The following is a 22,364-nucleotide window of genomic DNA, read 5'->3' as shown; positions in this document are numbered from 1 at the left end:
TAGTGCCCCCAGTAGTAGTAGTCCCCCCTTGTAGTGCCCTCAGTAGTAGTAGTACCCCCTTGTAGTGCCCCCAGTAGTAGCCCCCCCTTGTAGTGCCCCCAGTAGTAGTAGTCCCCCCCTTGTAGGGCCCCCAGTAGTAGTAGTCCCCCCCTTGTAGGGCCCCCAGTAGTAGTAGTCCCCCCCTTTGTAATGTCCCCAGTAGTAGTAGTCCCCCCCCTTTGTAGTGCCCCCAGTAGTAGTCCCCCCCTTTGTAGTGCCCTCAGTAGTAGTAGTCCCTCCCCTTTGTAGTGCCCCCAGTAGTAATCCACACCCCTGGTAGTGCCCCCAGTAGTAATCCCCCCCTTTGTAGTGCCCCCAGTAGTAGTAGTCCCCCCCTTGTAGTGCCCCCAGTAGTAATCCACCCCCCTGGTAGTGCCCCCAGTAGTAATCCCCCCCTGGTAGTGCCCCCATAGTAATCCCCTCCCCTGGTAGTGCCCCCAGTAGTCCCCCCCCAGTAGAGAGAGACTTAATAAAAAAAAATCACTTACCTGAAACTCCCGCTCCTGATCCCGCCGGTAACAGCTCCTCTGGCCGCTTTGCATGGGAGAGACGTCATCACTCATGACGTCTCTCCCATTACCCACTGCGGGAGCCGGAAGATGGCTCCCGCAGTGGGAGGAGCAGCAGCAGCCGATGAGAGTCTGACAGACTCTCAGTGGCTGCTGATTACAGCAAACACACAGCTGCTGGCTCCGGCGGCTGTGTGTTTGGCAGTGTGTATCGCTGACCGAACTCTGTCCGGTCAGCGCTACACATGCGGGCAGTCTGTATCACAGTGACACAGTCTGCCCGCGGCCCGCATGACTCTGTGGCCCGGGGGGCACATGGCACCCTGCCCGCCACTGGTGCCACACCTCTAAACCTTCCAAGCCTTGAGTGTACTTGGCAAAGGAAGCATTATCCTTTCACTGAATCCTATTCACAACTGGCCCATTATGAGGACAACCTTTTGTTGAACAATGTTTAGACTAAATAATCTACACAACCCATTAAGAAAATGCTACCAGGCCAGATTCATTTCAACAATGAGGATTACCTTGATTCTGGTCCATTTACCCCCACATGAATGATTAAACACCCTAGGGTCCCCCACTTAACCATGGACGTTTCAACTAACTGACTCATGCCCCCTCATCTAAGACCTCTAACACCTATCCACCTCACCTGAGATCACTCAGTGCAATAAGTCTAGCTATGGCTCTTTCTAGCTTCCTGCAATGCACCTTCCCTATCAGTATCAACCTATGAGAAATATGCATTTAGCCAAAAAGAAATTGCATCTACTTAAGCTCAACCTTATTATCCAACAAGCAACCACCAATGTAAGCAATCAATCTCTGCACTTAGGGCCTGATTCAGAAATGTACACAATCCCGATGGTTTGTATACATCTCCGATGATGGTGGTGGGGGGGGGACTGAGCATGTGCATGACCCATTCTGTGCATATAATAGTTATTGCGAGAGCACCCGCATTGCTAACCTAAGCCGTTTGGGGACAGGGTGGGTGCGGTGACACTGACCTTTTTGTAGGCATGCCAAGGCCAGGGTCTACATCTTCTGATGCAGATTCTGGCAGTCACCCTGAATAAGCAGAGGCTGACTCAGATAGCTGATGGCTGTAATGCAGCACTCGGATCTGTGATTATGGTAAGGGGCCATCTGCTGCATTAGAAAATTTTAGCATTGCTGCTGCTACTGTTTTGAACAAACTCCAACCATGTCTATTTCAACGTCCAAGTAAGATAGGCAGAGAACAGGTGCCTCTATCTTACCATGAGCAATGGGCATGCCCAAAACCCTAAACAAAGCTTGTACTGAAAGTAGTGTTTCACTACTAATCATGCTATCTCGAGAACCTACCAAAAGAAAATCTTCTAAGTAGTGTGCAAACCTAGTATGACCCATGCCTGTCTGAATACATTGTTGAAGAAATGTTGTGAACCTCTCAATGAAAGCACAGGAATTGCACAATCATGGATAAACATTGAACTACAAATTATTGTCCTTTAAATCAAAAGCCTATCAACCTGAAGGTTTCCTGATATAAAGTCAACAGGTGAAAAGCTAATTCAATGTCAACCTTAGCTATCAGGGCCCCTGGGCCAAAACTCCTAACCAAAGACAGGGCATCATCAAAAGATAGATAAACCACATAGCAAATCTAAGGATGAATGGAATCATTAACTGAAGACCCTGCTGGGTAATATACTGCAGGTGCTGGATTAAACAAAACTTGCCTCAGTATGATGCCTACAGTGGATAAAAAAAAATCCATCCTACCCAAACTAAGTTCAACTTAGTTTCTATCAATTCAGGAAGATCCCTGGCAAAACAAAGATTGTGCAAAGCTACATTAACCACTAGAACAGAAACAGGAACCTTAAAAACAAACTTAAATCCCTGCCTTAGAAATTACCTATTATTCCTATTGGGGAACTACCTCAACCAATTGGCACTTGGGTAAAAGAAATGTGAGAAGGAGCCTTCCCTTACTCATTTGCGGGGTTCGGCTCTTGGAGAAGCTGTATAAGCTGATCCCTTCTTGTAATCTTTGGTAAAATGCCATCCCCTGACCAAAAAGATAAAAAAAGAAAGAAAAAATTACCAGCATAATAATTAATAATTCATATGGTTGAAAAGATCCAAATATTAGCATTTACATATTGGTATTATCTATTGTCTTTATATGGATGTGCTGCCACTTTAACTCATACACCAATTCAAAAATCCAAGGAGAGAGAAAGAAAAGAAGAGTTTTATTGTAGTGGTATACATGGGGACCAATAATTTTACATGAATTTAAAAAATAGCCTTTTTTATTTCAGAAATTAAACAATTATTTCATTATAGGAGATCCACACACAATAAAAAGTGTTTTTGTTGTAATAAAATATTACAACGATCTGTGTCCCAGTCTTGTGTTTTTTTTAATATTTTCTTTACAGGTGGACTACAAGGGTTAGCAGGTTCTTAATGTATGGGCATGTTGGCACTTGTTGTTCCAAAAGTGCCATCATGCTGGAGCTGGTGTAGTCCACCTGTAACAATCAATATTATCTACTATTCAACCATTATCCCCCACCCACCATCACCAGGGGTGCAGGGAATGGTTGTTCCTGGGGAGGGGTGGGCTATTTTATTTTTGGGATCCCAACTTTCCAGGACTTTCCAGGAATTTCTGCACTGGGCTGGTTATTATAAAGGAAAAAAAAATATGCCTGCCCTTGTTTTACCCATATTGTACATTGTAACAGCTGTGTGGCAATATAAACTGCCAAGAGACAGTAACGAAAATCACGCTCGAAGACAGATTTTCTACATTTCTAATGTATGCTCTCATCCTAGAGTGCTGCCCTTTCCCTCTCTAAACAGTCATATTCAAGAACCTCATCTCCTCCCAGTCCTCAAATCCCCAGCATCTCTTCGCCACCTTCAACTCCCTCCTTGTCTCTTCTCCTCTCTCTGCTAGCTACTTTACATCTAAAATTGATTCCATATGTCAGGACATCATATCCAACCAGTCCCCCAGTTCTGCACCTCCTCCTTTCCTGGATCACCCCTCCCCATCCATTTTACCGACACTGACATCCTTCTCCCCTGTATCTGGAGAGGAAGTCATGACCCTCATCCAGTCCTTCCCATTTTTCACCTCTCCCCTTTACCTGATCCCATCCTGTCTCCTCCGCTACCTATCTCCTTCTGCCTGCTCCCATCTTTCCCACCTCCTTAATCTCTCCCATTCATCAGGCACTGTCCCTTCTGCATTCAAGCATGCCCTTGCTTCCCCCATTCTTAAAAACCTACTCTTGATCCTAACATTCTGTCAAACTACTGACCCATCTCTCTCCTCCCTTTTGCCTCTATCTATATATATACATATATGGTATTAATAATGCTATAGTAGGAAACAGACGCATCCATACGGTATATGTATGTGTCTCCCTGCTATAGCATTATCTACCTGGCTGGTTCAGCCAGGTGCTGTGTTTTGGAAATTTGGAGGAATCCCACAACATTTTTTCCCTATTTTCCAATACCAGCCCAGGCTTATGGATTTGGAGAGAGGCACTTATGTATTTTTTAAAACTATTTTTATGCTTTTAAACCTAAAGAACCCTGCACAGTTCATAGTAATCTACTGTATGCAGTGCTTCTCCGAAACTCACCTGCCACAGACATGTCTCCTATTTGGTTGGATTTGCTTTTATTTTACAGTCAGGTTTTGATCCGTTTTAAAAAAGACCATTAATAAATCTATGGATGCTATTCTGTTCTAAGTTAAATAATCAATTGTTGGTCTGGTTGGTAGTTTGGTTATTTTTCCATTGGTTTTACTTTTAGTAAATGCTCAGTTTGCAAAACTGACCTTTAATAAATATATACCTATGTCTGACTTAATTTGTCTTCCTGTTCCTCACTTTCAGCAATGACCCTCTCTTCTTGGCTCCGGGCACTGTTACAGTTATCACACCACCTAGCCTTGACTCACTCTCTATGTGGCTGCCTTAATATGATGGGGAGGCCTCTGTCACACCACTGGCTCCACCTCAGCTGATTTTTTTCTCAGCTGTCTCTCTGTCCCCTAAGTGACGCAGCTCCAGCCTCTCCTCTCTCCACAAACCCAACTATCACACCTCACAGTAATCATATTTAAATCAACTGTACTTTAAAATTATACTGGCTTGAACCCCTTTCCAAAATGATGCCTGCAGAGGCTTCCAGCACCAAGAAAAGCACTGCTGCTTTTCCCAATTTTTTTCTAATATGTTTATTGACATTTTGTCAAAGCATATTGTTTAAAGAAAAAAAAGAGTGGAAGAATGGGGTATTGCAATGGTGGGGAGACAGTACAATGTATAATAGTGACCTGGCAGTGTCAAAGCGTGTAGCAAGAGTCCCTGGGTCATACAATTTGCAAGGTCCATATGCCAAGTCATTGGTCAGATGTACGGTAGGACAATGGTAAGAATTGAAATGCAAAATCAAGAGATAACTTCATTTTCAATACACAGCAAGGGATGTTGTAAATGTATGGCAAAGCAGGGTGAGTCAACAAGCCAATTCATACATGGTTAATATATTATATAGACAAACAGGAAAGTAGTTAGAAGTCGGTAAATAGTTGAGGCAAACAAGATAATTGGCAGTAAGCCAGAGGATAGAAAACAATCAGTCTTCCAAATGTTAATGTGGCATGCACTAGTGCAGAATCACAGATCAATCACCTAGCATTGATTGCTAAGTGAGGTCTCATGATAAATATTAAGGGGCATGGCACAGGTTAGTTGCAGATTATTGCACACCATGTCAGGAGCTGGAGAAAAGTCTTAGGGGTTATATACTAAGTGAGAGTTTTTAAAAGTGAATTTTAAAAGTGATATTTCCTATAGCAACCAATCAGATTCTAGCTATAATCTTCTAGAAGGTGCTAGTTAAATGTTAAGTAGAATCTGCTTGGTTGCTATGAGCCACATCACTTTTAAAATTCACTTCTAAAATCTCTCATTTTAGTAAATATACCCCCTTGCCTATAGGCAATATCATGAAACATCTGAGAGCCCTAAAGCCCAGCCAATTTGTCAAAGTAAGTGTCATGAATTCTTAATGATAGAACAATTCATATCAGTGATTGTTTTAAAAAGGAAACTCTTGCAAAACTGACAACAATGAACATCAGATCAATATGAGCTATTGAAGTGAGATAACAGGTAAAAGGTGTTAGAGGAATGAGCTAGAAAGACTGGTGTAAGAGAGAAAACAGGGTGGAAAGGAGAGGTGAAGTAAGAAATCTTATCCAATTTGTATGAAATAAATATAGTGGGTAGGTGATGTAATGGATGGGCAGCCTTATAATGTTCAGTCTATGGGTTATAGGTGCAGTGTAATTAATGTGGCATATCATGGATGGTACTAGCAAAATATTCCATTCAACATACATATAATCAGCAGTGGCTCCTAGCCTCATGGATGAGGGGGAGCTGCCACTGCCAAAGGAGAAGGGGGACACTAAAGTCCAGGCCAGCTGGGACCCAGCACCTGCCCAATGAATCTAGCAGGCACCGTGACCTTCGAATGAACACAGGAGGCAGTGGCGCAATGCATGTGCATAACACCAGCTTCTAGGGACTGTATCAGCTGCAATCTCTAGAAGCTGGGTAGGGGAGAGGAGCGGCATCCCGTGGAAACATGCTCTCTGCTAATTGCACCCCGGACTGGCATTCCCGGGGAGATAAAACACCTCAACCTGGGACTGTCTGTCCTGTGTGTGATTATCAGGTAGCGCTTCTAATGGGAAACAACTGCCAGTCTCAGTGTAGCTAGTCATGGACTGCAACTGGCTCGCTGAGGTGAAGGATTGTGCTGGGGATAGGGCTGCAGTTCCTAGGTAAAATCTGGCACTGCATGTAATGTTGACAGTAGGTCTGTTGTATTCATAATTCGAAAAAACACCTGGCATAAGTTAAAAACAGAATGGTCTAATACACACTGGTATGAAGGATTAATGCTAAAATCAGGCTGTATTATAAAACAGCTTCTGAGCTGTAAAGGTATACAGGTACAAACCTTACAATATGGAAATAAAAGATAGACGTGCTAGCTCTATGAGAACTCCAGTAGAATAACAGGTTAATGTAGTACTCTATACAAATAATGAACTACTAAAATTGTCCGCATCGTAAGTGAAGGTTGGAAGGTATACCTCAGCGCAGTTTCACATACTTAAACCAGAGAATAAATCAACAGGCTAGCAAGAAATAACCAGGACAAGATGGTACTGTAGCAGTTACTGTCCATGGCGGGGTTACCAGGGATGATCTGTTTAGATGTAATATTCTACAAAGTACCTGGTGGATCCTGTGTGGAAGGAGGATGATGATGGTCTATTGCGGTAAAGACTTGGATTTGAACACATGGGTAGAGATGAAGTGTATAGGTGGGCAGAGGGCAGGCACCCATTTGTTCGTACCACAGTGGAGTGCCTATTGAGTAATATTTAGAGATGTGCACTGACCCCCATGCTTTGGCATTGGTTTTGATTTTGGGTCTGGATTCATCTTCATGTTTTGGTTTTGGTTTTGCCAAACTACCCTCAAGTGTTTTGGGATAAAAATTTGGTTTTAGTTCAATAGTTTTGGGTTTTGTATTCCTCAAAAAACAGCTAAATCATGTACTTTTGTTTTTACCTATTTACATGAAATCCAAAACCCAAGTGCTGAGCTGACCACAAAACTGAGTTGGGACTCGGTTCGATTCGGAACACCAAAGTGATTCCGAACTCGACTTGGTTCAACTCAGAGCCCCTAAAATCGGTTGTTGTCGGTGTTCTGGAAACCGGACCCATACATCTCTAATAATAATGTTCTGCTGTCTGAACCAAATAAACTCCAAAAGCATTTAATTACTCAGGGCAACTTCATCAGAGGATGTGGTATAATGTGTGGGTCACTAACCTATATACTGTATACCATTTTTCATTTAATAGCCACATGACATACAGGTATAACTAATTGCCCAATAAACAGTTTATATTGACTACAACTGTATGTCATGTGACTAATAAATGAACAGGGATATATATATATATATATATATATATATGGGCTGATTGGTTGATAGTTTATCACTCTCAAATTTATAATTTTCCAGAGCTTAGTACATAGACCAGTGCTATCATGAAACCACTCCTTCTACATGCTGATATTCAACTTACAATCTTCAAACATTTCAATGAATTTATGGATCAATGAAGCAATTAACCTTTTATTGTCTAAACTGTATTTTCTCTACCCCATGCGCCTTAGTGCCTTTGAGCTTATTGCAAGCACTTAGGGCCATATTCAATTGCCGGCGAAAAGCTGAGATCGGGGAAAAGTTCTCGCCGGTGACGTCATTTCGCCAGGCGAGAACTTTTCCCTGTATAGAGTTTCCGCCGGTGCAATAAGTCTGCACCTTCAAACCAACAAACAAGATTCGCCACTAAAAGGAGGCGGAAAAAAGTGCAGTTTTGGGGATTTGGGGTGCAAAGTTGTGGGAACACCCCTGCAGCCTTGGGACAGCCCCCCAAAGGTAAACTGTGTCAAAAAAAGTAAATAAAAACTTTAGATCACCCCAAAAAACTACTTTCATTTTGGGGGCGAAAAAAAAAACAAAGTTGGGGGTCAAACTTAAAAACTAGCGAAATAGACTCCAGGGGGTCCCCCAAGTATGTCCAAGCTGTTTTTTTTGTTTGCAGGTGTTTGCTGAAGGTGTGTTTTTTAAATTTTTTAAAACTACACTTTAGCGATTTTTAACCATGCTTATGCCTATTTTCAGGTACTGCCATGCCAAATTTGCTGGAACTACTTATTTCCCCCCCCCCAAAAAAAATGCTAACTGCTATTCTTCACCACTTGTGCAAAGACGCTAAATAGCACCAATTGAGAAAATTTCAGCACCCCAATCACCATAGCAGGGCTATTTGGGGGTATCCGTAGGGATCCCTCATGTCAGTGCATCTTTTGGGGGGTGTCAGGCTGATTTCCCCAAATCTGACAATATTTTTCGCCGATCTCTGTTTCGCCGGGACGCGTTCTTGTGTCCTTTGCAATTGAATAGGGTGATGATTTTAAAATTTTACCATCTGTTTTATTAAATGATCAAATTCATATAAACAAACAGTTATGTTTGTATTCAAATTATCATGTTAAAATAACTGAAGCTAAATTTACAAATGTTGTGGATTGCTTTTGTGATAACATTTTAAAGACTGACCTATTGGACAATGTATTGACAAATGTTTTAACTTTTCTGAATTTGGCACAAAATGTTTTATTTACCTCTATACAGTACACACCTCCTACACCTCCAACAGCCTTGAGCTGATCAGTCATTGCTTTACAAATATTTGTTGTGCTGTGTTCAATGTCCATCCTGTGTTCTGCTAAATGACACTATGTATGTGGGTGTTTAGAGACAATATCACATAAACCACACAGACACAAGGGACACAATCACTAGCTGGTCTCTCATTCTGCACAATGGTGTCCTGCACCTTGTGTGTGGGGCTGATCCTTCTGCACATATCAGGGACTTTGTCAGCCAATCTGTGAGTGATTTTATTTGCCTTCCTAGATGAATGTCTGGTTGAATATAATGTTTCTATCTATCACTTTTTATATTGTTTTTTATTATTTTTCTGTAGAATAACTCCATCAGTTCACATATATCTGAATATGTAGATAATTTTATAAGGAAATATGTTATTCATTTGGAGCAATATTTCAAAGATTCCACACAAGTGTTGGAGGTGCTGAATAATTTTGAATGGTCTGAAACCTTTAAATGGTGTTAGATTGACATAGAAGCATTATATACCAGCATCCGGCATGATCAGGGAATTAATGCTGTATGGTGTTATTTAAACAAAGATCCTGAGGTTGATGATAAACTGAACCAGTTCCTGGTATATTGTATGTATTTCATATTGAAAAACCATTTTAAATTCCAATATCAGTTTGTAAATCCGATGTGCGGGACAGCTATGGGGACTCCTTTCGCACCTAGTTTTGCAAATCTGTATCTTAGACAATAGGAGAAATGGTTTATTGAGGATAAAATGAATAACCCCTTTTTTAACCATATAAAATTATTCAAGCGATATATAGATGATGTGATAATTGTATAGGATGGGACTTCTGCTCACTTTGAAGATTTTAGGAAATAATTGGCGAACAACTGTTTTAATTTCCTAGATCTCACATTAGATGTAGAAAAATGGAAGGATGAGACGTGTATAAAAATGTATACCCATATTAAAACAGTGGACAGTTATGTTCTTTATAAAAGATGTAATTTTAAGAAGTGGAAGGATAATATTTCTATGTCTCAATTTGTTAGAATTCAACATAACTGTACAGTTTACTCAATTTGATGAACAAGCAAATATTTATAGCAAAAGGTTTCATGAAAAACAAGGAATTTATATAGTGGATGAGGGAGGTGAACCGCGCTCAATGTATAGGCTTTAGGGTTTGGAAAGAGAGGGCGGGAGGGGGGGAGGGGGGAGTGTAGGGAAGGGAGAGGAGTGGAGAAGGAGATGTTTGTGTGTCTGGATGGGGGGGAGGTTGGCAAGTGCTGCACCTATGGTAGGAGTACCTGTTCCTACCTGGATTGTGGACTAGTAATTAGGGGTAAGGCGCGCTCTTGTTGTGGGAAGTGGGAGTGTGTGCTGTGTGTGGGTGTATAAGAGTTGTCTAAAAGAGAGACTGAGGCGGTAGTGTTGGGTCAAAGGCTTTATTGAAGTAGACACAGTGCTGCTTGAAAAACAAATGACCCAGAGGTGTAAGGGGGTGTGGATAGATGTGTGCACGGGGGGGAAGGTGGGTGGACCCTTTGAGGGGGCTCCTTGCCGTGCAGTTCTTGACCAGCACGTAATCCCTGCTGGACCTTTGGTCAACAGTCTTAACTCCCGGCAATGTGGTGGTGGAGGGTGTTGTGGCGGCGTCCCGCACAGTGTGCAACTTACCTACCGGTAGGTGCCTGGATAGGTGCTGCGATATGGGGATGGTGATAGGCAGTCTCTAGATGGTGTGCAGCGATGTAGATGCAGGCTGTTCTCTTTCTGCTGTGTCTCCTGGAGCAGCTGTGCCATGTGCTGGTGTTGACGGTGGTGGCGTTCTTGATGGCAGACTGGAGGTGTCTGCGTCAGCGCGTTGTCTGTACCTGAGTTGGGTGGGCGGACTGTGACGGGCTGGCGGCTCCTGGGAAAGGTTTGCATGCTTCTGCCAACGTGCACATGCCGCATGTGTCAGCTGGACGACCGGGGGTGGGTGTCTGGTGTTGGGTGCCTCTGGATGCCGGGTGTGGCTGTGCCCGGGTAGGTGGGCGGGCTGCAGTGGGGTAGTGGCTCCAGGGTGTGGGAGGCGAGCTGCTGGCTAGTCCTCATACCGCGTGTGCCGGCGGGGCAGACGGGGGTGGGTGTCTGGTGATAGATGCCGCTCGGGTGTGGAGTCTGGCGGCTGCTCGCGGCTCCTGTTGATGAGGTCACTGGGTTTCCACCGGAAGTGGTGTGCGCACAAGGTGGGGGTGCCGCTCGCCGAAGGTGCTGGCGGCTCCTTGTGACGCACCACCCTGCGTACATCTGGGGGATTCTCTGCTGAGCAGAGAGGGGTGTAGGACTTGGAGTATTTGAAGGGGGTTGGTGTGGATTACCCAACGCGTTTCGGCATGTGCCTTAATCATGGAGGTTACTGGGGCAAGTGACTGCAGCATGTTATATACACATGTAGGGATAGGTGTGTACGGAAGTGGCCAATGAGAGGGGGATGTGTGTGTGGTGGGCGTGTTCAGGGGGTGATTGACATGTGGGGGGGTTGGTAGCTGATGGCCAATTGGTATCGGAATCCATGCGGGCGGATGTCTGTCCTGCATGGTGAAAAGTAGATACATAGGGTTGAGAGGTGAAATTACAGGTGTGTGGGCGGGATGGATTTATTGCATGCAGAAAATATGTGTGATGGATCGAGTGGCGGGTGGGGTGAACGTGGGATGTATTAATGTGTAGGGGGTTGTGTTGGTGTCAATCTGCTCCAGCCGGTATGTTGGTCAGTTAGGTAGTATTGGCTGAGGCTATTCATGTTTAATGACGTGTGTATGGAAGTGACTGGGTGATGTTGGGGTGTGCGGTGCTGACGGTGTAGTCAGGAAGCTCTGGATGGACAATGGGTACCTGGAGTATGTCGACTACTAGGGGGTCAGGCAGTAGTGTGGGTTCATGTAAGCTGGGTATGATGGGTGGTGGGCAAAATGGGAGTCTAGGGATGTTGTGGAGGGGAAATGGGGCTGGTGAGGCAGTGAACATTGGGGGGTGAACACCCCCCAATGTTCACCGCCTCACCAGCCCCATTGGGGCTGAACATTGAACATTGGGGGGTGAACATTGGGGGGTGAACACCCCGCAAGTTCACCGCCTCACCAGCCCCATTTCCCCTCCACAACATCCCTAGACTCCCATTTTGCCCACCACCCATCATACCCAGCTTACATGAACCAACACTACTGCCTGACCCCCTAGTAGTCGACATACTCCAGGTACCCATTGTCCATCCAGTGCTTCCTGACTACACCGTCAGCACCGCACACCCCAACATCACCCAGTCACTTCCATACACACGTCATTAAACATGAATAGCCTCAGCCCGTACTACCTAACCGACCAACATACCGGCTGGAGCAGATTGACACCAACACAACCCCCTACACATTAATACATCCCACGTTCACCCCACCCACCACTCGATCCATCACATGTATTTTCTGCACGTAATAAATCCATCCCGCTCACACACCTGTCATTTCACCTCTCAACCCTATGTATCTACTTTTCACCATGCAGGACAGATATCCGCCCACATGGATTCCGATACCGATTGGCCATCAGCTACCAAACCCCCCCCACATGTCAATCACCCCCTGAACATGCCCACCACACACACATCCCCCTCTCATTGGCCACTTCCGTACACACCTATCCCTACACGTGTATATAACATGCTGCAGTCACTTGCCCCAGTAACCTCCATGATTAAGGCACACGCCAAAACGCGTTGGAGAATCCACACCAACCCCCTTCAAATACTCCAAGTCCTACACCCCTCTCTGCTCAGCAGAGAATCCCCCAGCTGTACGCAGGGTGGTGCGTCACAAGGAGCCGCCAGCACCTTCGGCAAGTGGCACCCCCGCCTTGTGCGCACACCACTTCCGGTGGCAACCCAGTGACCTCATCAACAGGAGCAGCGAGCAGCTGCCAGACTCCACACCCGAGTGGCATCTATCACCAGACACCCACCCCCGTCTGCCCCGCCGGCACACGCGGTACGAGGACTAGCCAGCAGCGCGCCTCCCGCACCCCGGAGCCGCTACTCTGCCGCAGCCCGCCCACCTACCCGGGCAAAGCCACACCCGGCATCCAGAGGCACCCAACACCAGACACCCACCCCCGGTCGTCCAGCCGGCACACGCGGCACGAGCACATTGGCAGAAGCGTGCAAACCTTTCCCAGGAGCCGCCAGCCCATCACAGTCCGCCCACCCAACTTGGGTACAGACACCGCGCTGACGCAGACCCCTCCAGTCTGCCATCAAGAACGCCACCACCGTCAACACCAGCACGTGGCACAGCCGCTCCAGGAGACACAGCAGAAAGAGAACAGCCTGCATCTACATCGCTGCACACCATCTAGAGACTGTCTATCACCAACCCCATATCGCAACGCCTACCCAGGCACCTACCGGTTGGTAAGTTGCACACTGTGCGGGACGCCGCCACAACACCCTCCACCACCACATTGCCGGGAGTTAAGACTGTTGACCAAAGGTCCAGCAGGGATTATGTGCTGGTCAAGAACTGCACGGCAAGGAGCCCCCTCAAAGGGTCCACCCACCTTCCCCCCCGTGCACGCATCTATCTACACCCCCTTACACCTCTGGGTGATTTGTTTTTCAAGCAGCGCTGTGTCTACTTCAATAAAGCCTTTGACCCAACACTACCGCCTCAGTCTCTCTTTTAGACAACTCTTATACACCCACACACAGCACACACTCCCACTTCCCACAACAAGAGCGCGCCTTACCCCTAATTACTAGTCAAGGAATTTATATAGACATGATCTTCTTTGTTATAAAGAAAGAGCTAAAGAATGCAAATATACTTTTGTTCCATTTGTTCCTCAATGTAATACAGGAGAACGTGAAATAAGAAACATTTTAAATAAATTCTGGACTATTCTGACTTTAGACCCTGTATTGAAAAGTATATTTCCAGATAAACCTAAAATAGTATTTAAGGAACCTATTAATCAACACTAAAATAACGTTTTTAGGACATTTTCCTTAATTAACAATATTTTAGTATTCATGAACACACTTAGCACACGAGATATCACTGATATTTCCTTGCTAAGTCCCCCTGCGTTAATTTCCACACTCCCCATACATTAGTATGGGGATATGGAAATTATGCTACTCATCAAATTCCAAAAATTATGTATTCTCGGAATTTGATTGAGTTACTATTCGCCACTGTGAGGTGGCGAATAGCAGGTGACACTTACCAGCTTCCAGCTGGTGAGGTCCCACGGCATCCTCCTCCGGCACTCTCGTCCGTCCTCTGGCTCCTGTGGCTGTGCAGACACATGTTCTCCCAGCAGTACACAATAAAGTTTAGAAAACATTTTTTTTTTTCTAAACTGTATTGTGGGCTGCTGGGAGAAGACGTGACAGCACAGCCACCAGAGCCGGAGGCGTTGCAGAGGGCAGGTAAGTGCGGGGATGGGGGGGAGGTGAGCGTGGGGGGAGGGGGTTAAGGCGACACAAACTTACCGCCACTGTAGGCAGTGCTGTGCATGTGCTGGCTTTACGAATGTAACAGCGCATGCGCAGAATGAATTCCAGCTGCGGTAAGTTAGTGTAGATAGAGATAACTATCTGTTTCCCGAAAAGCTGTCATCGCAAAAATGACAGCTTTTCGGAATAGATAGTTATGGGGAGGAGGAATGATGAATTCCTCCGGTAATTAGGTAGAACTCCATGCAAGTTCTAAACCTAATTACCTACAGAGAGTTTTAAGGTATGATGAATAGGCCCTTAAGAGAGCTAATAATCTAAAAAATAGCTTAGCTCTGAGTGAACTACCTATTATTAGGGAGATGAAAGGTATGTTGGGCTTAGGTCCAAAACCTAATGACTTTTATTGTTGTGGTCATTGTAAAATGTGCAAATTTGCTAGCAAAGGCAATTTTTTTTCTAATTATAACACTCGTAATTTTAAAATTAAAAGTATGATCAATTGCCAAACTACATTAATTATATTTTTATTATAATGTAGGTGCGACAAAAAATATATAGGGAACCTAAATGACAGTTGAAGATCTGAATTTTAGAACACACCAGGAATATTATGAATAAAGTTAGAAATCATAGTGAGCATGACGCTTTAATTTCAGAATGCAAACCAAGAGAGCTATTCATTTAAGGAGATTTAACATATTATCCCAGATGAAAGAGGAGGTGATGTTCTTAGAAAGCAATCTAAGCGCTAGCAGGGGCGTTTCCTCTCCGTCGGGCGGCCGGCAGCGCACTGAGTGGTGCGTTGCCAGCGCCGCATTTATAGACTCTGTGTGCCCAGACTCTATAGCGCATGCGCAGGTCACTGGTAAAATGGCCACGGCGGCCATTTTCCCTGTACTGTGCATGCGAAAACAACGGGAAAATCGCCGCCGTGGCCATTTTCTAGCCCTTTTTAACAGTGCAGACAACGGCGCCAACGTGAGACTTCGGAGAGGTAAGTATAATATGAGTGTAGAGTGTACCGCACACCCTGCACCCATTATAAATTGCCCTTGAGCACGAGACATATTGTATCTATACTCTCAATGCATTTGGTCCCTTATGGTTTAAATGAAAGCTGTGATATAGTTCCATTTTTACATGACTAACAATCTCTTTTTTTTCTCTTTATTTCTTGTGTTAGTGATTTCTGACGTGCCACTTATCCATTTTATGATACATGTTTTTATCTATTCACTTTTAATTAACTACTTGTCTGTATAGAGAGGTGTTCTCATGTTGCACTGTTGTTGAATTGCGTATTCCGGTGCCCTGAGACATCCCATCGCATTATTATTAAATTGAATGTACAGCTGTATTGTTTCATTGTCGGTTGCTAGATGTGATTATTTGTGTAATAATAGAATTGCTTTTGTGATGTTTTATATATTACTGGCGCAACATAAGGGGATGGCGTGAATACTGTTATATACCCATTGACAAAGTCCTTCCGTTATGAAACGTGTTTGGGCGTGGCCAAAAATCTGCCTACTTGCTTGAAGTGATCCGGCTGTGTGTTGGAGTGACCTGGGTTAGAGACCGCCAACAGCCGCTCCTGAGTATCTGCTAGACGGGACATTGGAGTGAGGCTGGGAGGCGTTGATATACCTGTGTTCTTAATCTGAGATGTGCTGTATGTAAGATACACGTTTTTAACTTGAACCACACCTGAATGTTCACTCCTTTGGTTTATTTGCCATATAAATTTATATATATATATATATATATATGTATACATAGTTTGACACTCAAGTCAATAAACAACATAACAGACAGCATCTTTAACATCATTTTTTATTTGTGCACTCTTGTCAGGATACCAAACAGTAAAATACACTCACCTACTATAAAGAGAAGAAGCCACTATATGGGTGCCTCCACGTTGGAGCTGGGGCTTCCCAACTAACCTGCAACAGGTCTATTATTCAGGCGGGTTGGCCGCCGGCTTTTGGTCATTTTACAAACTAACCACTAGTAAATCTCCGGTTTCTATAGTCGTGTAAAAGTATTTATTGTTGGTCCAATGCTCTAAAGTATTCTAAAGTTGGTCTGTTTGTAGGTTTCCCATCGATTTTGACTTTAGTAAATACACAATGACAAATCAACAAAAAACACAAAACCAACCTGTAGTAAATTTACCCTTTGTACTCTAATTTATAAATCCTCTATGTACATAGGCCCTCATTCAGAGCCGTACGCTCTGAGCAGAGCGCACGCTCTGAATGAGGGCCGGGCTCCACTTTCATGGAGCGTCCTCCTGGACGCTCGTATAGCTGTGGGTCACCACCCACAGGCTATACGAGCGTGCATTGTGATGGTCGCGATGGTCGAGACCATCGCGACCATCGAAATTGCGAGCCGGAGCCTGCGGTTGAGGTTTTCAACCGCAAGCTCCGGAGTGATTTTGGCTCTATCAGAGCCAAAATCACTCCCACTGACATCACTAGTGATGTCAGTGGGCCGGCTTCTGACGGGAGGCGTTCCCGTGGGAACGCCCCCGTCAGGGAGGCACGCCCCCGGCACGCCCACCAAAGGGGGCGTGCTGTCAATCAACATTGACAGCACGCCCCCTTTGATCGGACACAACGAGCGAAGGACTTTCCTTCGCTCGTCGCGTCTGGCGCATGCGCACGACGGAGCTCCCTCCGTCGTGCGCATGCTCAGTCCATAACATCGACCCACTTGCGAGCGGACAGCCGCTCACGAGTGGGTCTGAATCAGGCCCATAGTAACCTATTCTACATATTTATTGCCCGCAGGCACTACGCTGTCATCTTCCCCTCAGAGATTATCTCCCAACAGTATGAGAACATCTGCATATACCTGGAGGGAGCACAGGGAGAGAGCAGAGTGCAGATATCTCTGAACCTGGATAATAAGAATACATCCCTCTTAGACAGGACATTCCAGCCGGACTCTGTATTCACCTGCTTATTAATGAAGGTAAAATACATCCTAAAAGAGTTTTTCTATTTAGTCTACTTTATGTTATTTTGATAAATACAACCATGATACATACTGTAAATGCAGCATAACATTGACCAACATTGATGCACACGCATGCGCAGGTTGCAACAATCGCCCTTCTGCATGCGTAATCGCATTAGCGAGCCATGCTGAATCAGGCCCTAGATTTGCATTTAGATGCTCACCGGCCGTTTCCCAAATCAAAGTGTCTGCATACGTAGAAGCAGCATCGACAGAAGATCAGTCTATTATCAAAGTCCTTAGTAACCCTAAGGTCGCGCAGACTGGCTGCGACAACTGTGATGTCATAGCAATATTTTCTGCATACAGCATCGCTTTGCAGACTGCAGCACCCCCTCCCCTCCAAAACTGTTGCAACACACCTACATTTTCATCTAGTCTCCCACGTTACTACACCCACATGGTTCTTGCCTGGTAATAATTTGCTAATAAATCCTTGCTGCCACCAACGGCGGTAATGAAACTGGATGCATGCACAGATTACCGATAGTCACTTAACTGTCGCAATGTCAATATAGTGTCCATCTCTGTATCAGGCCCACAGTATGTACTAACATGTATCAATAAAAGGTATGTTGATTAATGAAAGAATAAAATAACCTATGTGTCCTGTAATGAGCCATCCGGTAGCCCGGACTCAGAGGTGAATGTTATGATGATGAGGCTACAACACGTACTGGTGCATCCAATAGTGCCCCGATGGTGGAATGTTTGCAACTACCATCACAGTTGCATAGTCCATGGAGCCTAAAAGTTGATATCTAAGCACTTGTACTCTCCATCACATGCTGGTGTACAAGGAGATGGCTGAGATTAGCATTTGCTTATTTTCGCAACCTCTGTTTAGAGTGACACTGGCTGTATAAGCGAATGCATTCGTTTCCATCACTGAATCAGGTTCTAAACAGTATATGGACAATGATAATTAACTATTATAGGGTGGAAGAGTCCCTGTGTCAATAAAATATAGGGGTTTACGTATCAATCAGTGAAAAATGAGAAGTGAACCAGTGGAGAAGTTGCCCATAGCAACCAATCAGTTTTGACGTAGCATTTATCAAGTACAGACTATTAATTAATAGGTAGAAGTTGATTGGTTGCTATGGACAACTACTCCACTGGTGCGCTTCTCCACGCTTTTCACTTCTTGATACAAAAACCCCATAGTCTCTAGATAATAACCACTTGAGGTAGATTGTAGAATCCTACGATATATCCAGATAGTAAATCTGGACTGTGGGGCTGATGTAGAGATGGAAGCTAAAGGCACAGCTGCTGCGTCTTTCTTTACAGGGAGATGTATGTAAATATTGAATTTAGGCCCCGTGATCATAGCTCGTTAAATACAGGGAGCGGCAGAGCCTGATGCAGAGCCCATGAGAATGGAACACCCGAGTACCAGAAGGAGTAGGGAAATGTTCTAATGCTTTTCATTACTGTATGGTAATTTTGTACTCAGACGCATGCTACACAAACTAGCTCAAGTGATCCTACATCAGTTCTGCATCCATCTCTGTCTCACCACAAATTTAACAAGATACGATCACGGTCCAGATTTATGGCCAACATTGGAGGACACTCCTAATTTGTAACCTACACTGTACACCCACCCAGTTATTGTAAGATTCTACTTATCTTCATTCTTTCTTTTTACTCTACACATATAATGTTACCAGTTACATGGACCATCCTGAATGTCAGACACACATGCACTTTATGAATATTCTATTTTGACTCATCACTGTGTAGGCTCCTCTTCCTAAGGAGAAGGAGGTGGTTGGCACACTGGAGGTCTCCATTCAAAATGCAGAGGAAACTGTCACCAAAAGCAGTAAAGTTCTTGTGAAGAAGAAAAGAACCAATGTTCTAGTCCAGACAGACAAGGCTGTGTACAAACCAGGACAAACTGGTATTTAAATGGGAAGGGAGTGGGCTGTTGTTACCAAAAAAAATTAACAAAGTCCCAGTGAATCTTAATTAAAAAGTAAGGTTTTGTCTATTTGATAATGTAACATTGTGCATATACTGTATATCTATTGGTCTGTCCATTATACCAATAATGATGTCCTATATATCAATAATGAGGGCTTGGGCTTGATTGCGGTGTTAGACAAAATTCTAAAACATATTATTTATTAATAAATGGACTAAATGTAATAGGCTCCGATTTCCTGGTCCCGGTATAATTAGCTGCTAAATTTAAAGTAGCAATTGCTTTCAAGGCAAAATTAACCTGGTTTGCCTTGAAATGAACTGGAACTTGGTTATAGCAGCACATTGGGACCAGGAAATCAGAGTTTGGGACATTATATAATGCATGTCTCAAGCAGCATACAGATGCATATGCTTTTTTATTACCTCTCTTAGTGTAACCTTTATGTATGCAGTCTTGTCTGTAGTGTGGAGTAGTGTGTGGGCTGTAGTATGGAGGCTAGAGGGTGATTTTATCAATATAGATGAGTCCTTATATGTCTATCCTTAATTTGCACCAAATAGCCCCGCTTAGTGCATCATAGACTTTGCGAGTAAACCGCGCCATGCATCCCGTTAAACACCTTAGTTTTCACAAAATATTTGATTTATTTCCATTGCTAATGCATCAAATACACAATGCATACTGGATACTGGTGCTGGCATTACATGCAGCTTCTGTGTTATACTCAAATGCTAACCTGAGAAAGAAGCAAAAGGCTGAAGACCGAAACAAGTGAGCATCATGGCACACATCATTGTGTTTAATCTGCAACTCTCCTTTGTGACAAAAGCCCAGATTTATCAAAGCTTGGAGAGAGATAAATTACCAGCCAATCAGCTTCTAATTGACATTTTACAGATTGTGTTTGAATAATGACAGTTAGGATCTGGTTGGTTGGTATGTTGGGCGGGATGTACAGTATCAAGCATCGAATTTTGCATGCGATGCCTCCAGCCACTCATCGCATGCATGCCAACGTTAATAACGCCTCAATGCATGAAGAAATTCACAAAGGACAGCTATCCCAACAAAAGCTGTCCTTTATGATAGAGGGACTTCCAGGTTTCTGGCCCAGAAGTCCCTTTGCACATGCGTCGTGTGACGCGCACGCAGGCGGGGGTGCTGACAGAGGGCCTGATTCAGAGCCTCTCGCTTTGACTGAGCGCTCGCTCTGAATCAGGGTCGGGCTTTTTTTTTTTTGAACACCCACAGCTATAGCGAGCGGCCATGACGATGGTCGCGATGGTCAAGACCATCGTGACCATTGGGCTTGCGACGAGACCCTTGTGGTAGAGTCTCGTTCATCGCAAGCCCCAGAGAGCTTTCAGCTCTAATAGAGCCAGAAGCTCTCCACTGACATCACTCATGCCGGCTCCGTCGTGCGCATGCACTGTGGGCCACCATTGACCTGGTTGCGAGCGCTCAGCGCTTGCGACTGTGTCTAAATCAGGTCCAGAGATCCCACTTACAGCACTTTGCATAAGAAGCCAATAGGTTTTTATTGGGCAACACCAACTGAAGATGGCATTGCTTTCGAAGCTTGGTGCATAGGAGAAATGCGCTCAAACCCCAAAAACCGCATTTTTGGGGTTTAACTGCATAATGAGATGATAGCACATCCCACCCTTTATCTCTTTCCACTTTATCTCTCTTTAAGCTTTGATGAATCTGTGCCAAAGATACTAATCCTAAGTGCCTGGGACACTACAAGTGACTTCTTATGGGGCTTTAATGCGAATAAGATGCTATATTAAGGAAAAAGCATAAAATGCTGGGAATCATTACCTGAGGGGGAGCATCTAAATTGCAGCAGATGTTTTGTGAAATGTGGCACAAAAACCCTGGGTGTATGAAGACACATCTGTATAGCTGTACTTGGATTTCTGCTGTGGGTTCATCATTTGTATTTAGATCTAGGCCAGAAGCACAGGAGTACATCAGCTTTGACACTCAATAGGTCCAAAGTTGTCCGAGAAGTTTCTTTATAGGAAATGTACTTTTAGAATTACAGTTTAGAATTGTGCCTGTCAACCCCAGAGGGACTTATAGGTCATAGACCCAGAAATCCCTCACTCGCAAAGGACAGCTTTTACCAAGAGAGCTGTCCCTTTGCATTTTTGTTCATGCATACTGGCGTAATAAAGCCGGTATTCACGCGATGAGTGTTGGGATACATCGCGACGCAAATTGCTATGCATCATGCATCCTGCCACTCATCGCATGCATTCCGGCTTTAATAACGCCGGTATGCATGAACAAAAATGCAAAGGACAGCTCTCTTGGTAAGAGCTGTCCTTTGCGAGTGAGGGATTTCTTTGTCTATGACCTACAAGTCTCTCTGGTGTAATTCTACGCATGCACAGACTGACACACGCACTGTGGGGGGGAGGGGGGAGCTGGGAGTTGGATCTGACTCGATCCCTTTCACATCACTTTGCAAAAAGAAGCCTATAGGATACTACTATCTGAAGATGGCATTGCCCACCGCATTCCAGCCGTGCATCACATTCCAGAGCCTGGTACATATAAGAAATGTAGTCAGACTCCCGAATTTCTGATATTCCTGCATTCCCTCACTGTGTCTGAAAGGTTTCCAAAATGAAAACAAATTCCTGGCTTGTCCGGGAATCATTTCCTGGAGAAGCTGAATGCAAGTTCACAGGTACAATATGTACTTAGCTACTGGCAACAGTGCTCCTCATTATTATTCCCAGGACCAGTCCAGGAGCCCTTCACAAGGAAACCCTGTGCAAGTGCGGAGAGGTGCTTCAAGTGCCAGTGTAGCTGACTTGCATGTGAGAAACGAGATTATAGACAAAAAGTAAACAATTTAACTGTAGGAATATTTGGAGTTGAAAGTAAAATGTTTACACATACATTCCCAGGAAAGTTCTGGAATGTACATGAAACAAATGTACTTTTTTATATATTAAAAATGTTTAAAAGCATGCTAAAACTCATGTTAATTTCAACTTTTCAATACTTTCACAAGAGTAA

General features: G+C 44.3%; 1 protein-coding gene across 1 annotated transcript in view; it reads left to right on the top strand.

The window, feature by feature from the left end:
• The first annotated feature begins 9,058 nt into the window (after positions 1 to 9,058).
• The window catches only part of LOC148518855 (alpha-2-macroglobulin-like protein 1), a 120,172-nt gene continuing 106,866 nt past the window's right edge, over positions 9,059 to 22,364 (top strand). The window contains exons 1-3 of the mRNA XM_088476940.1: positions 9,059 to 9,126; positions 17,164 to 17,347; positions 19,142 to 19,301. Coding sequence (XP_088333066.1) covers positions 9,059 to 9,126; positions 17,164 to 17,347; positions 19,142 to 19,301 — 412 coding nt within the window. The remainder of the gene's footprint in view (positions 9,127 to 17,163; positions 17,348 to 19,141; positions 19,302 to 22,364) is intronic.

The sequence above is a fragment of the Taudactylus pleione genome, unplaced genomic scaffold (assembly GCF_031769625.1).
Source record: "Taudactylus pleione unplaced genomic scaffold, aTauple2 ptg000198l, whole genome shotgun sequence".
Classification (NCBI taxonomy): domain Eukaryota; kingdom Metazoa; phylum Chordata; class Amphibia; order Anura; family Myobatrachidae; genus Taudactylus; species Taudactylus pleione.
This window is presented reverse-complemented; position numbering and strand designations above follow the sequence as displayed.